Source organism: Phyllopteryx taeniolatus, chromosome 19, assembly GCF_024500385.1.
Source record: "Phyllopteryx taeniolatus isolate TA_2022b chromosome 19, UOR_Ptae_1.2, whole genome shotgun sequence".
Classification (NCBI taxonomy): Eukaryota; Metazoa; Chordata; class Actinopteri; order Syngnathiformes; family Syngnathidae; genus Phyllopteryx; species Phyllopteryx taeniolatus.
The window spans coordinates 5,220,121-5,236,794 of record NC_084520.1 but is presented as its reverse complement, the minus strand read 5'-3'; the positions used below and the strand labels follow the sequence as shown (position 1 = coordinate 5,236,794).

The 16,674-nt window shown below is 42.7% G+C and overlaps 2 protein-coding genes and 1 long non-coding RNA gene across 4 annotated transcripts; all 3 read right to left on the bottom strand.

Annotated features, from left to right (window-relative positions):
* Window positions 1–256: 256 nt before the first annotated feature.
* LOC133469349 (uncharacterized) lies at window positions 257–2,201 on the bottom strand. Its single transcript, XR_009785682.1, has 4 exons — window positions 2,103–2,201; window positions 1,963–2,019; window positions 1,814–1,896; window positions 257–748 (listed from the first exon to the last, which is right to left on the bottom strand). It is a non-coding gene; the product is annotated as an uncharacterized LOC133469349 (long non-coding RNA).
* Window positions 2,202–4,202: 2,001 nt separating this feature from the next.
* On the bottom strand, window positions 4,203–6,189 carry LOC133469658 (filaggrin-like). Its single transcript, XM_061756957.1, has 4 exons — window positions 6,071–6,189; window positions 5,925–5,987; window positions 5,776–5,862; window positions 4,203–5,376 (listed from the first exon to the last, which is right to left on the bottom strand). Exons 1-4 carry the CDS (start codon window positions 6,123–6,125, stop codon window positions 4,343–4,345), a joined length of 1,239 nt encoding a protein of 412 aa, XP_061612941.1. The 5' UTR covers window positions 6,126–6,189; the 3' UTR covers window positions 4,203–4,342.
* Window positions 6,190–8,539: 2,350 nt separating this feature from the next.
* Window positions 8,540–10,914, bottom strand: LOC133469657 (probable serine/threonine-protein kinase clkA). 2 transcript variants are annotated; one of them, XM_061756955.1, is made up of 4 exons: window positions 10,841–10,914; window positions 10,693–10,755; window positions 10,544–10,630; window positions 8,540–10,140 (listed from the first exon to the last, which is right to left on the bottom strand). In XM_061756955.1, the coding sequence occupies exons 1-4, from the start codon at window positions 10,893–10,895 to the stop codon at window positions 8,696–8,698; spliced, it is 1,650 nt and encodes a 549-aa protein (XP_061612939.1). In that variant the 5' UTR covers window positions 10,896–10,914; the 3' UTR covers window positions 8,540–8,695. The 2 variants fall into 2 exon arrangements, with proteins under 2 accessions (XP_061612939.1, XP_061612940.1); XM_061756956.1 differs by lacking the exon at window positions 10,544–10,630.
* Window positions 10,915–16,674: the final 5,760 nt, after the last annotated feature.

Sequence of the window (16,674 nt, the reverse complement as noted above, 5' to 3'; positions counted from 1 at the left end):
TTAAATGCTTAGCATGTAAGGGACATTGAGGTATTAAATTCACTTTTACTCTTTTGTCATTGTAGTGGTACTTTGAATTTTTAAGTGTAAAAAGTTAACACTGGGCTACAGAATTCACTAATTATCTTCAACTATTCCAAGTTACACAAATTAAGTTGAGTTTCTGTAAAATTGACCCAAGTACTCCCAAGTTACAATTTTGATACACCTGTGTATTACATTGCTGCACAGTACTTGAGCCAAAAAATACAAAGTATCAAGTTAAGAGTTTTATTGATTACATGAATATTTTGGAGCTCTTCAGTAATGCTGCAATGAAACAGTCGCATACTTCAAACAACCTTCAACACCATCTGTCAAATCATGGCCCAGTTGGTCGGGTAGTTTTTTGCTCAGACAGACAAGTCCATCTGGTGGCCATCGCCCATGTCATCATGGCTCATCTCACTCATGTAGTCGTTATGGTGGCCGTGGCTCATGTAGTCGTGGCTCACATTCTGGTGGTGAAAGGAGTCGTTCTGGTGCCCCTTGCTGCTCATGTAGTCATTCTTGTGACTAAAGTCATCGTTCTGGTAGCCCTTGCTGCTTATGTTGGGTCTCTGCTGGTCGCGGCTGAAGGAGTCATCCTGGTGGCCCTTTCTGCTCAGGTTTTGGCTCAAGGCATTCTGGAGGTAGTCATTGTAGCTGGAGTGACTCTTTGAGCTCACATTTTCCTGGCTGTTGGTCACGTTCTGATTTTCCAGTTGGCCTTCACCCCATAAATATAATTGTACATTAGTTTCCATTCAAGAAAACGTCACCAAGCATGATGGCTGCTTTACGTGTACTAGAGCAGTGACTTCCAACCACTGCCATCTTTGTTAAATCTCTAGAGCAGTGAAAGGCAGAATTAAAGCAAACTCACTACACAGCAGAAGATACAATAACCAGTGCATCCACCAGTTGCCATTAACAGAAGTTTAATTATAGTAACCATTTACTGAATTAATCGACTCAACTTTTGGTACATAATTGTCAGTCGCTTTATTGCAATACTTTCATTTTATTTGATTCTTTGCCAAGAAGAAATGTTAATTTTACTGTTTGATTATGTAGCCTACTTAATTATCCATTGCTTGGGCACATTTATTTTAGTTTGAACATTTCTGCCTCTGGCACTGTCAAATGACTCCATCGCACCAAGTGACTTGACCATTTCAAATCAAACTGAGCCAAGCTGCTAAATGGCCACACAAAGTAGCAACATTTTCCAAAATGACATTTACAGGACACATGACAAAGGTCATGAGACTCAAAAGTCAGAACACCCCAGGCTTCACATTCAATCTACATTCATTTTATAAAACTAGGAAAATTAGCCTTATTATCTGCCTAAAAGACCACTAAGTTTAAACAAAAAAAGTTAACATTGCAGCTGACTTTGTCATTTTTAATAAGATTTAATTAGTTATATTTTTAGGGAATTTGAAGGTGATGTTTTCAATAGCCTATTTTTTAATGTCTTTGAGATGCATGCGCCAATTTAAAAAAGAAAAAAATAACTCACTAGTTAGTACTTCAGGTTAGCCCCCCAGTCTTGCATTGGAGGTCTTTTTAACCGTAATCTAAAGTAACAGTACTCTTGAGTAGTTTCTGCCCATAAACAGGTTTGCATTTAACAAATACATAATGATTCAGAATTACAGCATGCACACAGTGGGCTGCATTTTTTTACTGTACGTTTGCTTCAGTAAAGGTTATGAAACAAGAACAAAAGTGATGCCGCCCACACAAAAAAAAAAAAAAAAAAAAAAAAAAAAAAAAAAAAACTCACCTTTAGCATGTACCTTAAACAGATATTCTAAAGTGTGAGAAGTTCAAAAGCCCCCTTAAGTGAAACATCATCAGGAGAGACACCTATAGCAAATGAAACAAGTCTTAATATAAACAGACTTAAATCAATAATATTCTCAACTGGCACACCTTTTGTAGGTCCAGCATTAGAGTCATTTTGTTCAGCACCAGCTGGAACACAAAAGCCTGCAGACACACCAAGTCATTTCAGAACACAAATATTCTTGTTTTTAAACACAAAGTCAGTTACAGAAAAGGTTATTAACCACCTTTGCCCATTAGGCCAGCATGCAGCAGCACAAGCACAAACCAACCAGCAGCCATCATGACAGTGACACCTGTGAAACGGACAGACCACAAACGCTTTTATAGCAGGTGACGAGTGACCGCAGCTGGTGCTAATTGGCTCTAATTGGTAACAGCTGTGTCACTAGTGCAACGTAACTGCATTGAAAAAATGTCACACAAAAAAAACTGGAAGAAAACTGGAAAAAGTTTAATCTTTTTGATTGATTCATTGTCATCACAGCAGCGCAGTGATCACAGCGTCTGCCTCGCAGTCTAGAGGTTGGGATCGTTTTAGGCCACATCTCTGTGTGGAGTTGCATGTTCTCCCCAATTTTCTTTTTTTAATGTCTTTGACATTCATGCTCCAATATAAAAATAACTCAACTATTTAGTACTTTACACCAGTGTCACGTGACCGATGACGTTCGACGCTTCGAATGTCATCGCTTTTTCGCTTCGCGCTTCATTCCTTCAAATTGTTTCGAAGCTTTTCATTGGCTAATGGCGTTTCAACACATTCTGTGCCAATGACAGGTTTGACAGATTAGTGTGGTTTGGAACCATACTAGCTATATAAGATACATCATTATGCTTCAAAATGGGGTTGTGAGGAGAAAAAAAAATCTTAACCCACATTTAAGCCTTAATATAATTTGCATGTATTTTTAGGGTTAATCTGGAATGTGTTTTAGAGTATGGGGGAGAGAATCTGCATATTTTATTGTCCTGACGATATTTGGTATGAATGAACAAAACACTTGAATGACCATACAAACTTTTATTGCCGTCATGGGAAACAGTGCCAGTGCTTCAGTCGTGCTCTTTAGAGGTTGCTACGGCTTCAGTTGTCACTGAAGTCTATAAATCACAAAATGGCTTAGGTCTTGAATATAGGAAAGAAATGCTCATGGAAAATAAACACAGTACGGCTCTGAGCTCAACAGACTCAGGTCAAACAGTGGAGCAGTCCAAAGCAAACAGTGAAGCAGCATTTATCCATTATGTTGCACACAAATGGAATAAGTTGCCAACAGAAGTGACATCATCCCCAAGTGCCAATGTTTTTAAGTCCAGGTTAAAAACTCGTGCTTTTTATAGCATTTTCACTTTTAAATATTTCTTGTACTGTACAGTTTTGTCCTCCTGCCCCTTTGTTTTAAATGTTTATAAGCCAGGTTTTGTTTTTAAATGCTTATGTAAAACACATTGCGGCATCTTGCGTATGAAATGCACAATATAAATTAGCTTTTGTTTTGTTAGTGGTACTTTTTAAGTGTAAAAAGTTACAATCACTTGGCTACAGAATTCACTAATTATCTTCAACTATTCCAAGTTACATTAATTCATTGCCCTTTCAGATTCCTTGAACTACCTGGACAAAAGATCAATCCAAGTTTTTTTTTTTTTAAAAGTACACAATCCAGAACTACAAAAACATTTTTTTTTTTTTAAACTGGACTTTAAAGTTCTTGATCTTTCCTACCACACCCAATGTTTATGCTACAAAATGAGTTCTTAAATTGAGCCAAGTTTTCCCCAGTTACAATTAGGATGCACCTGTACATTACATTTCTGCACAACACTTGAGCCAAAAAAACAAAACAAAAAGTATCAAGGTAGCAAGGTTTTATTACAATAAACATTTTGGAGCTCTTCAGTAACGCTGCAATGAAACAGTCACATACTTCTAACAACCTTCAACACACCATCTGTCGAGTCATGGCCCAGTTGGTCAGATAGTTCTTTTGCTCAGATTGAGACAAGTCCATCTGGTGGCCATCGCCCATGTCGGAATGGTTTCATGAATTAACCCAATTCAAATAAAGCCCATTTTGAAGTTCCTTGAAATACCAAGACAAACCAAGTGAATTGGACTTAAAGTACAGAGATTACCTTTTTTTTTTAATATAAATACCTGGAATATAACAAATTCCTTGATCTTTTCTCAACAAACCCAATTATTCTGCAAAAGAGTTCTTTCATTGAACCAAGTTCCCCCCCACATCCCCCAACATTACAATATTGATGTACCCATTAAATTTCTGCACAGCACTTTAGCAAAAAAGCATGTTAAACAAGTCTCAAGGTAAAGAGTTTTATTTAGTAAATACATGAACATTTTAGAGCACTTCTATGCCTTCAATAATGCAATGAAACCACATACAAATAACCTATACACCATCTGTCAAGTCATCATGGCCCATTCAGGTAGTTGGTCCCTCTAGTGGCCCTTACTGCTCATGTTATCATTCTTGTGAATAAAGTCATCGTTCTGGTAGTTCTTGCTGCTCATGTTGTGGCTAAAGGAGTCATCCTGGTGACCCTTGCTCATGTTTTGGCTCATCTGGTCGTGGCTCAAGGGATAGTCCTGGTGGCACCTTGTGCTCATGGCATCATTCTGGTAGTCTGAGTCATCCTGGTAGCCCTTGCTGCGGCTAAAGGAGTCATCCTGGTGACCCTTGCTCATGTTTTGGCTCATCTGGTCGTGGCTCAAGGGATAGGCCTGGTGGCACCTTGTGCTCATGGCATCATTCTGGTAGTCTGAGTCATCCTGGTAGCCCTTGCTGTGGCTAAAGGAGTCATCCTGGTGACCCTTGCTCATGTTTTGGCTCAAGGCATAGTCCTGGTGGCCCTTGCTGCTCATGTTATCATTCTTGTGACTATAGGCATCGTTCTGGTAGTTCTTGCTGCTCATGTTGTGGCTAAAGGAGTCATCCTGGTGACCCTTGCTCATGTTTTGGCTCATCTGGTCGTGGCTCAAGGCATAGTCCTGGTGGCCCTTGCTGCTAAGGTTGTGGCTAAAAGTGTCATCCTGGTGACCCTTGCTCAGGTTTTGGCTCATCTGATCGTGGCTCAAGGCATAGTCCTGGTGGCCCTTGCTGCTCATGTTATCATTCTTGTGACTAACGGCATCGTTCTGGTAGTCCGAGTCATCCTGGTAGCCCTTGCTGCTCATGTTGTGGCTAAAAGAGTCATCCTGGTGGCCCTTGCTGCTCATGTTTTTGCTCAAGGTATAGTCCTGGTGGCCATGACTCACCTTGTCACTCGAGTCACTCTTTTGGTTGTAGCTCATGTTTTCCTGCTGATGGCTGTTGCTCACATTGTGATCCACATTATGGTCATTTCTCATATCATGCTGGAGATTCTTCGTCACATTGTGAGGACTGCCCAACTTTGTTTGGAGCCCGTCGAGTTTGTCCAGTGAAACCTTTCCCACGCCAACAGCAATTTCCACTTCTTTTGCTGCCAGGAGACCTTCACCCCAAAAACAAAAATTTAAAGCATGACTGAAAATTGACTTCAAGTGATCAACTGCTGTGCCACAGCACCTGAGTGTTCCATGTAATAAATCTTACTCAAAAATGAACATTGGTTCAAATCAAATGCTCGTGATAGCGGCAGGCAGAATAAAATGCAGTTCCACTCAGTGGCACACAACCCGTGCATAAACCTGTTGCCATTCCTACAATGATAGCTTTGTTTAACTCAACAGGCCTCTATTTCACAGTAAATTGGGATAAGATTATTCAGTGGCTATACACACACTTGTGACATTTGTTTGGTGGTGTACAGTGATACACACACCCCAACTTGGTTCAATGAAAAAGGTCAAACACTGGGGTAGAGAACTGAAAGCAGCCCAAACTTACTCACCTTCTTTGGCATGTAGCACCAACACAGAATCCAAAGACTGGAGAAGTTCTAAAACACTCTTAAGTGAAAGATCTTCAGGAGACACATCTATACCAAATGGAAACAAAGTCTTAACATGTCAAACAGATTTAATCCACCAATGTTCTCACCTGGCATTTTCATCAGCTCAGTATCAGATTGAGCTTGTGTAGAGCCAGCTGGAAAAGAAAACCCTGCAGACACAAACTCATTTCAGGACACAAACCTTCTTTGAACAGAACTTCAGCTACAGTGGCTAAAAAAAAGTAATCATCACCTTCATCAATCAAGACAGCATGTGCCAGTACAACCACAAGCCAAAAGGTAGCCATTGCTTGAGGAACAGTTGTCAAAACAGTGAGACTTGATGAGTTTTTATAACAGGTTAGAAGTGACCACAGCTGGTGCTAATTGGCTCTAATTAGCACCAGTTGTACCACCTTTGCAACATAGCTACAAAATAAAATAAAATAAACTGTTAACCCCCATTGTCTTGGATCTAAATTTATGTTGAGCTCCTTCTGGTCATTGTATGTAACTTGTATTATTATTATTATTATTATTATTATTTACTGTCTAGGTTTTTTTAAAGACCTTGAATTTAAAGATTGTCACACCTTGGATTCTGCATTTGATAAAAACTGGAAGAAAACTGAATACAGTTGGAGTTTGCAGTTACTACCCTAGCTTACATGTGCTTTCTCAAGTGGTGCTAAAAAGTAACAAAGAAATTATACTTTGTAAATGTACTTAAGATTTTTTGGTTGTATATAATTTACTCGAGTATTCATTTCTCTGACAACTTTTAACTTTCACTCCCTACATTGACAAATGAGGGACATTATCATCATCATCGACAACGGGAAATATAAAAGTAAGACATTAACTCCATGGCTTTGTGATAATCCATCCATCCATTTTCTGAGCCGCTTCTCCTCACTTGGGTCGTGGGCGTGCTGGAGCCTATCCCAGCTATCATCGGGCAGGAGGCGGGGTACACCCTGAACTGGTTGCCAGCCAATCGTAGGGCACATACAAACAAACAACATTCGCACTCACATTCACACCTACGGGCAATTTAGAGTCCCCAATTAATGCATGTTTTTGGGATGTGGGAGGAAACCGGAGTGCCCGGAGAAAACCCACGCAGGCACGGGGAGAACATGCAAACTCCACACAGGCGGGACCGGGGATTGAACGCCGCTCCTCAGAACTGTGAGGCTGACGCTCTAACCAGTCGTCCACCGTGCCGCCCTTTGTGATAATTGTTATTAAAAATTGGTATTGTATATAATTGAGAATAAAAAAATATTATTGCTTTTCTACTTTAGTACATTTCAGAGTCTGTGCTTTTTACTTTTTTTTTGTCAGCTATATGTGGGATACAGTGACACGCGGTGAGGTTTCTGATTGGTGAGGCACTGACTACGTCACGTGACTGAAGCTCAACACAACACTGCCACATGCTGGATGTGCCACCGTACATACCAGACTCCACTGTGCACTTTTCATGGCTTTTCTGGTTGATAAGAAAGACCAAATGTCACACACTTTTCATTAAAAGTCACACTGCTCTCACTGGAGCAGTTCGCAGGCGAGTGTGAAGCGGCTGGAATGAGAATCAGCACCTCCAAATCTGAGACCATGGTCCTCAGTCGGAAAAGGGTGGCGTGACCTCTCTAGGTTGGGGATGAGATCCTGCCCCAATTGGAGGAGTTCAAGTATCTTGGGGTCTTGTTCACGAGTGAGGGAAGAATGGAACGGGAGATTGACAGGGGGATCGGTACAGCGTCTGCAGTGATGCAGACTTATCTGTTTAGACTTTACCGTTGTGGTAAAGAATGAGGTAGGCCGAAAGGCGAAGCTCTCAATTTACCGGTCGATCGACGTTTATACCCTCACCTATGGTCATGAGCTGTGGGTCGTGACCGAAAGAACAAGATCCTGGATACAAGCGGCCGAAATGAGTTTCCTCCGCAGGGTGTCCGGGCTCTCCCTTAGAGATAGGGTGAGAAGCTCGGTCATCCGGGAGGATCTCAGAGTAGAGCCGCTGCTCCTCCACATCGAGAGGAGCCAAATGAGGTGGCTGGGGAATCTGATTCGGTTGCCTCCCGGGTGAGGTTTTCCGGGCACATCCCACCGGAAGGAGACCCCGGGGACTACCCACGACACGCTGGACAGACTCCATCCTTCCACTGGCTTGGGAACACCTTGGGATCCCCCCCGGAAGAGCTGGATTTAGTGGGTGGGGAGAGGGAAGTCTGGGCATCCCTGCTAAAGCTACCGCAACCCCAGATAAACAGTTTTTATAAAAAAATAAAATAAAATAAAAATTTGATGCATGCAATACATTGTAATAAAACCACAGGCCTCTTGCACTATTATGTGATTGTACATTTAAAAAGGTGTAAAATATTACCACTGCGCTAAAGAAAGCATTCTGGTCAATAATCAATGGACAAGTTTCATGAATTAACCCAACTCAGATAAAAAAAACTAATTTGGAAGTTCCTTGAAATACCAAGACAAACCAATTAAATTGTACTTAAAGTACAATTGAGATTACTTTTTGGTTTTTTTAAATACCAGACCCTGGAATATAACAAACTCCTTTATCTTTTCTAAACAAACCCAATGCTTATTCTGCAAAAGAGTTTTCATTGAACCAAGTTTCCCCCCCCAACATTACAATTTTGATGTTCCCATTACATTTCTAGACAGCACTTGAACAAAAAAACAGTACAAGTTTCAAGGTAAAGGGTTTTATTTAGTAAATCCATGAACATTTTAGAGCGCTTCTATGCCTTTAATAATTCAATGAAACCACATACAACCTATACACAATCTGTCAAGTCATCATGGCCCATTCAGGTAGTTGGTCCCTCTTGTGGCTGGTGCTCATTTAGTCACCCTGGTGGCCCTTACTGCTCATGTAATCATTCTTGTAACTAAAGGCATCATTCTGGTAGTCTGAGTCATCCTGGTAGCCCTTGCTGCTTATGTTGTGGCTAAAGGCATCATCCTGGTGACCCTTGCTCATGTTTTGACTCATCTGGTCATGGCTCAAGGCATAGTCCTGGTGGCCCTTGCTGCTCATGTTATTCTTGTAACTAAAGGCATCGTTCTGGTAGTCCGAGTCATCTTGGTAGCCCTTGCTGCTCATTTTGTGGCTAAAGGAGTCATCCTGGTGACCCTTGCTCATGTATTGGCTCACCTGATCATGGCTCAAGGCATAGTCCTGTTGGCCCTTGCTCATGTTTTGGCTCGTCTGGTCGTGGCTCAAGGCATAGTCCTGGTGGCCCTTGGTGCTCATGTTATCATTCTTTTGACTTAAGGCATCGGTCTGGTCGTCTGAGTCATCCTGGTAGCCCTTGGTGCTCATGTTGTGGCTAAAGGCATCATCCTGGTGACCCTTGCTCATGTTTTGACTCATCTGGTCATGGCTCAAGGCATAGTCCTGGTGGCCCTTGCTGCTCATGTTATTCTTGTAACTAAAGGCATCGTTCTGGTAGTCCGAGTCATCTTGGTAGCCCTTGCTGCTCATTTTGTGGCTAAAGGAGTCATCCTGGTGACCCTTGCTCATGTATTGGCTCACCTGATCATGGCTCAAGGCATAGTCCTGTTGGCCCTTGCTCATGTTTTGGCTCGTCTGGTCGTGGCTCAAGGCATAGTCCTGGTGGCCCTTGGTGCTCATGTTATCATTCTTTTGACTTAAGGCATCGGTCTGGTCGTCTGAGTCATCCTGGTAGCCCTTGGTGCTCATGTTGTGGCTAAAGGCATCATCCTGGTGACCCTTGCTCATGTTTTGACTCATCTGGTCATGGCTCAAGGCATAGTCCTGGTGGCCCTTGCTGCTCATGTTATTCTTGTGACTAAAGGCATCGTTCTGGTAGTCCGAGTCATCCTGGTAGCCCTTGCTGCTCATTTTGTGGCTAAAGGAGTCATCCTGGTGACCCTTGCTCATGTTTTCACTCATGGCATAGTCCTGGTGGCCCTTGCTGCTCATGTTGTGGCTAAAAGAGTCATCCTGGTGACCCTTGCTCATGTTTTGGCTCAAGGCATAGTCCTGCTGCCCCTTGCTGCTCATGTTTTGGCTCAAGGTGTAGTCCTGGTGGCCATGACTCACCTTGTCACTCAAGTCACTCTTTTGGTTGTAGCTCACGTTTTCCTGCCAATGGCTGTTGCTCACGTTGTGATCCACATTATGGTCATTTCTCATATGCTGGAGGTTTTTCCTCACTTTGTGATGACTGCCCAACTTTGTTTGGAGCCCTTCGGGTTTGTCCAGTGAAACCTTTCCCACGCCAACAGCCGCAGCAATTTCAACGTCTTCTGCTGCCAGGAGACCTTCACCCCAAAAACACAAATTTAAAGCGTGACTGAAAACTGACTAGAAGTGATCAACTGCTGTGTCACAGCACCTGAGTGTTTCATTTAATACATTTTACTCAAAAATGAACATCTGTTCAAATCAAATGCTAGTGATAGCAGCAGGCAGAATAAAATGCAGTTCCACTCAGTGGCACAGAACCCGTGCATAAACCTGTTGCCATTCCTACAATGACAGCTTTGTTTAACTCAATAGGACTCCATTTCATACGAAATTGAGATAAGATTATTCAGTGTCTATACACACACACTTGTGACATTTGTTTGGTGGTGTACAGTGATACACACACACCCCAACTTGGTTCATTGAAAAAGGTCAAACACTGGGGTAGAGAACTGAAAGCAGCCCAAACTTACTCACCTTCTTTGGCATGTAGCACCAACACAGAATCCAAAGACTGGAGAAGTTCTAAAACACTCTTAAGTGAAAGATCTTCAGGAGACACATCTATACCAAATGGAAACAAAGTCTTAACATGTCAAACAGATTTAATCCACCAATGTTCTCACCTGGCATTTTCATCAGCTCAGTATCAGATTGAGCTTGTGTAGAGCCAGCTGGAAAAGAAAACCCTGCAGACACAAACTCATTTCAGGACACAAACCTTCTTTGAACAGAACTTCAGCTACAGTGGCTATACAAAAAAGTAATCATCACCTTCATCAATCAAGACAGCATGTGCCAGCACAACCACAAGCCAAAAGGTAGCCATTGTTTCAGGAACAGTGAGACTTGATGAGCTTTTATAACAGGTTAGAAGTGACCACAGCTGGTGCTAATTGGCTCTAATTAGCACCAGTTGTACCACCTTTCCAACATAGTTACAAAATAAAATAAAATAAACTGTCAACCCCCATTGTCTTGGATTTAAATTTATGTTGAGCTCCTTCTGGTCATTGTATGTAACATTTATTATTATTATTATTATTATTATTATTATAATTATTATTTACTGTCTAGGTTTTTTTAAAAGAAATTGAATTTAAAGATTGTCACACCTTGGATTCTGCATTTAATAAAAACTGGAAGAAAATTGAATACAGTTTGCAGTTACTCCCCCAGCTTACATGTGCTTTCTCAAGTGGTGCTTGACTTTGTAAATGTACTTAAGATTTTTTGGTTGTATGTAATTTCCTCGAGTATTCATTTCTCTGACAACTTTTAACTTTCACTCCCTACATTGACAAATGAGGGTCATTATCATCATCATCGACAACGGGAAATATAAATGTAAGACATTAACTGGGGACCATCAACGACGATGACGGAACAAACTTGGAAAAGCAGAATATTCCCCATCCATGCCTTTATGATAATTGTTATTAAAAATTGGTATTGTATATAATTGAGAATAACAATGTATAATTGCTTTTCTACTTAAGTACATTTCAGAGTCTGTGCTTTTTACTTTTGTATTTTTTTTTTGTCAGCTGTATGTGGGATACAGTGGAGTGCGGTGAGGTTCCTGATTGGTGAGGCATTGACTACGTCACGTGACTGATGCTCAACCCAATACTGCCACATGCTGGATGTGGCACCGTACATACCAGACTCCACTGCACTTTTAGTGGCTTTTCTGGTCGATAAGAAGACTAAATGTCACACACTTTCATTAAACATATTAGACAGTCTGTTAAACGTCAGTAAGTGCAGTACATGTGTGATAAAACGTATATTATTGGCGATGTAATGAGGAAACACCAATGCACTTGTGTGAAGCCACAGACCAACCATATCCCGCCTGAATGGATGTGTGCGTGGTTTCCTGAAGCATCATGCGAGCGATGACTCAACGTCACTCGTAACTGCGCTTGCTCTGCATTTGAACAGGAAATATGAAAATTCAGCTATTTTAATGATGAAATCATTGAAATTATTGGATTGAAAGAGAAAATAAATGTAAAGGACGGACCATATAACTGAAATGGAACAATTTAATGTAATCATGAGGTTGTTTTTGTTTTTTTACTATTCACATGCAGTGGAAATGTATGACCACCAGGGGGCAGTGCGGCTCTGCCTCACTTCTCTACCCTGACCGCACGTCAGTGGTGGGATAAAATATTCTCTTAAGTGATAAAAACACAAATGAGTATAGAGTATATTATTTTTTCCTCAGTGAACACAATCATTTTATTTTTGAATTGTAATGGTTACAATGGTTGAGTGGCTTATTACTTTATTTTTTTAAACAATATTTATGGGTGGAAAAAAAACTGGAAGGTAAAACAAATCATGAAAACAACATGTACAGTCATTAAACAGAGACAGTGATATGACATTGTTAGTTGTACCACAAAGATGCAGAGGCGTATTATATTAACCACGATTAAGGCATTTTTAAAAAATCTTATTCCTCATTTTATTCTCAAACACAACCCCAAAACACATAAAAAAAAGAGATAAGTGGTGTGACTATCAAACATTTCTCAGCATTTCAACATGTGCGTATGCTTGTCTTCTTTGTCAATTTGAAATATTTGACTCGACTGCTCATCAGTATATGCCATAGGTTTGCTCCTTTCCATCTCTGTATCTGTCCAGGTAGCGTAGGGGTTGTCCGTGGGGGTATTTCACTTGTGGTGGATGGTAAACTGGAAGACGGATAAATTCAAACACTGGCTCTCGCGTGTCTGCAGGTGAAGATATTCATCATTAGATATCAGTGTTAAGTAATGATACACTCACAAGACTTGTTTTGGATGCTGCGGTTTAGTGTTACTAACGGAGGGTGTTGTGAAAGGTGCTGGTGACAGACTCAGATTGAGACTGGAAGAATGTGAAGTGACTTCAACAATGTGAAGTTTACCAGTACCATTGGCTGTAAAGCAGCCCCACACCATTATGTTCCCACCTCTGAACTTCGCAGTTGGTATGGTGTTTTTAGGGTGATGCACATTGCCATTTCTCCTCCAAACGCGGTGTGCATTATGGCATCCAAACAGTTAAATTTTGCTCTCATCCGACTAGACTATATTCTCCCAGTATTTAACTGGCTTGTCCAAATGTTGTTCAGCAAACTTTAAACACGCTTTGACATGCTTTTTTTCAGCAATGGGGTCTTGCGCGGGGAGCGTGCATACACGCCAGGGCAGCGGAGTACATTACTCACGGTGTTCCTTGTGACAACAGTACCTACTAATTCCAGGTCTTGGTTGAAGCTCTCCACAGGTGGTCCTTGGCTCTTGGACAATTCTTCTGATTATTCTTTGCACTCTTCTGTCAGAAATCTTGCAAGGAGCATCTGATCGAGGCAAATTTATGGTGGTATGATCAGCTTTAAAAAGTTAAAGACAATATAATACAAATAAAATTTGCAAAAGTTAAAAAATGTAATATATGCATGAAACGAAACAGTAGAATACAGCTTGAAGCTATGCATACATCCCTTTTTAGACTTATTTCTAATTCTTTACTTTTCAAGTACAGTATATTTTAAATACAGTTCTGTTGTCCATCCATCCATCCATCCATTTTATGAGCCGCTTATACTCACAAGGGTCGCGGGAGTGCTGGAGGCTATCCCAGCTATCTTTGGGCAGGAGGCGGGGTACACCCTGAACTGTTGCGAGCCAATCGCAAGGCACACAAAAAACCATTCACACTCACATTCGCACCTACGGGCAATTTAGAGTCTTCAATCAATCTACCATGCATGTTTTTGAGATGTGGGAGAAAACCCACGCAGGCACGGGGAGAACATGCAAACTCCACACAGGCGAGGCCGGGATCTGAACCCCGGTCCTCAGAACTGTGATGCAGACGCTCTAACCAGTCGGACACCGTGCCCAGTTCTGTTGTATTGAACATAAGTACAGCACAGTATAAAACTGTTTGCTTTCAAACATGATTCATTATTAAAGTAGGCGGCACGGTGGGCCTACTGGTTAGAGCGTCAGCCTCACAGCTCTGAGGTGCGGGGTTCAATCCCCGTCCCCGCCTGTGTGGAGTTTGCATGTTCTCCCCGTGCCTGCGTGGGTTTTCTCCGGGCACTCCGGTTTCCTCCCACATCCCAAAAACATGCATTAATTGGAGACTCTAAATTGCCCGTAGGCATGACTGTGAGTGTGAATGGTTGTTTGTTTCTATGTGCCCTGCGATTGGCTGGCAACCAGTTCAGGGCGTACCCCGCCTCCTGCCCGATGACAGCTGGGATAGGCTCCAGCACGCCCGCGACCCTAGTGAGGAGAAGCGGCTCAGATAATGGATGGATGGATGGATTATTAAATTACACTTTTTTTTCTCTTCCTTTATTGATACCAAGATGGCGCCGACCAGTGTGGTCGCCTCGGTTACGCGCTCTCTTGTATTGTTTTTGTTTTTGTGTTTTTCGTCTTTGGAGACGTTACACAACTCACTTACACAAGGGGAGACTTGCTAACCATCAAGGAGGCTACTCCGGACTTTCTTTCACCAAACTTTCGGCTCAGTTTTTTCCCCGAGATACTCACCGGAGTGGCATCTGCGGTTTTTGGGCGCATGGAAACGGAGGCGACACCACAGAGGGAAGCGAGTAGGCATCCAAGTGAAACTCCGCAAGAGAGGATACAGATTGGCGTTCCTGTCGATCCACCTCGCGAATGTATGCTCCCTACCCAACAAAACTTCTTCTCCTGATAAAGACCAGTAAAGACTTCGGAAATTCCGCTGCCATGTGCTTTACGGAAACCTGGCTCTGCGACGCTGTACCCGATGGCGCCGTCATGCTTCCATATTCACCGAGCAGACCGCGTCAAGGAATCATCGGGGAAAACAAAAGGCGGCGGGATATGCTTCTATATCAACGAAAAATGGTGTACGGACGTCACGGAGCTCAGCACACACTGCAGCCCGCATTTGGAGTGGCTGTTTTTGAACTGTAAGCCATTGTACTCGCCGCGTGAGTTCGCATCATTCATCCTCGCTGGAGCGTACATCCCGCCTCAAGCTAACACGAACGCCGCACTGCTAACGCTTGCCGAACAAATCAATGAAATTGAAAAAAAACACCCAGACTCACCCCTCATTATTCTCGGGGACTTTAACAAAGCTAAACTCAACCACGAACTCCCCAAATACAAGCAGCACATCGACTGTCCTACCAGGGAAAATAACATTTTAGACCACTGCTATACTACGCTAAAAAACGCATACCGTGCTATACCTCGTGCCGCCCTGGGCTCGTCTAATCATTGCTTAATTCACTTAATACCGAGATACAGGCAAGAACTTAAATGCGCGAAGCCTACAGTGAAAACAGTGAAAAAGTGGCCCAATGAAGCAAAGATGGAACTTCAAAGCTGTTTAGACTGCACAGACTGGAGTGTCTTTGAAAATTCAGCTGGCAGCCTGGATGAAAAAACGAACACTGTCACATCCTATATCAGTTTCTGTGAAGAGGTTTGTGTACCAACAAAGTAATTTCGCACATTCAACAACAACAAGCCGTGGTTCACTACCAAACTTAAGCAGCTTCGCCAAGCTAAGGAGGTCGCATATCAGAGCTGGGACAGGGCCCTGTATAATCGAGCTAGAAACCAGCTGACTAAAGAAATTAACATTGCAAAGAGGATCTATGCAGCAAAGTTGGAAAATAAGTTTAGCGCAAACGACTCTAAATCAGTCTGGCATGCATTCCAATCGCTGACTAATTACAAGCGACGATTCCCCCAAGCTGAGAACAATAGCACACTAGCCAACGACTTGAATACTTTCTACTGCAGATTTGAAAAGGACACTTTCACACCCCACACCCCGCACCACCGACCACAATCACACCTCTGACTTTACCATCTACGAACAGGATGTGAGATTCATCTTCAAACAACAAAAGATTAACAAAGTGGCAGGCCCAGACCTTGTGTCCCCATCCTGCCTCAAAGTCTGTGCGGACCAGCTCGTGCCAGTCTTCACTCAGATCTCTGGAACTGTGCGAAGTACCATCCTGTTTCAAACGCTCCACCATCATTCCAGTCCCCAAGAAACCTACAATCTCGGGTCTAAATGACTACAGGCCTGTCGCCTTGACATCTGTGGTTATAAAGTCCTTTGAACGTCTCGTGCTGGACCACCTCAGGAGCGTCGCAGGTCCCCTACTGGACCCCTGCAGTTTGCCTACCGAGCGAACAGGTCTGCGGATGATGCAGTCAACATGGGACTGCACTTCATCCTAAAACACCTCGACAGTGCAGGGACCTACACGAAGATCCTGTTCGTGGACTTCAACTCAGCTTTCAACACCATCATCCCTGAACTCCTTTCATCCAAGCTTCTCCAGCTCAGCGTCTCACCTGCCATCTGCCAGTGGATTTACAGCTTCCTGACGGGCAGGACACAGCAGGTGAGGCTGGGAGAGACCACCTCATCCACACGCAGCATCAGCACTGGGGCGCCCCAAGGTTGTGTCCTCTCTCCGCTGCTCTTCTCTCTCTACACGAACGCCTGCACCTCAGCGCACCCGGCTGTCAAACTCCTGAAGTTTGCAGATAACACCACTGTCATCGGGCTCATCA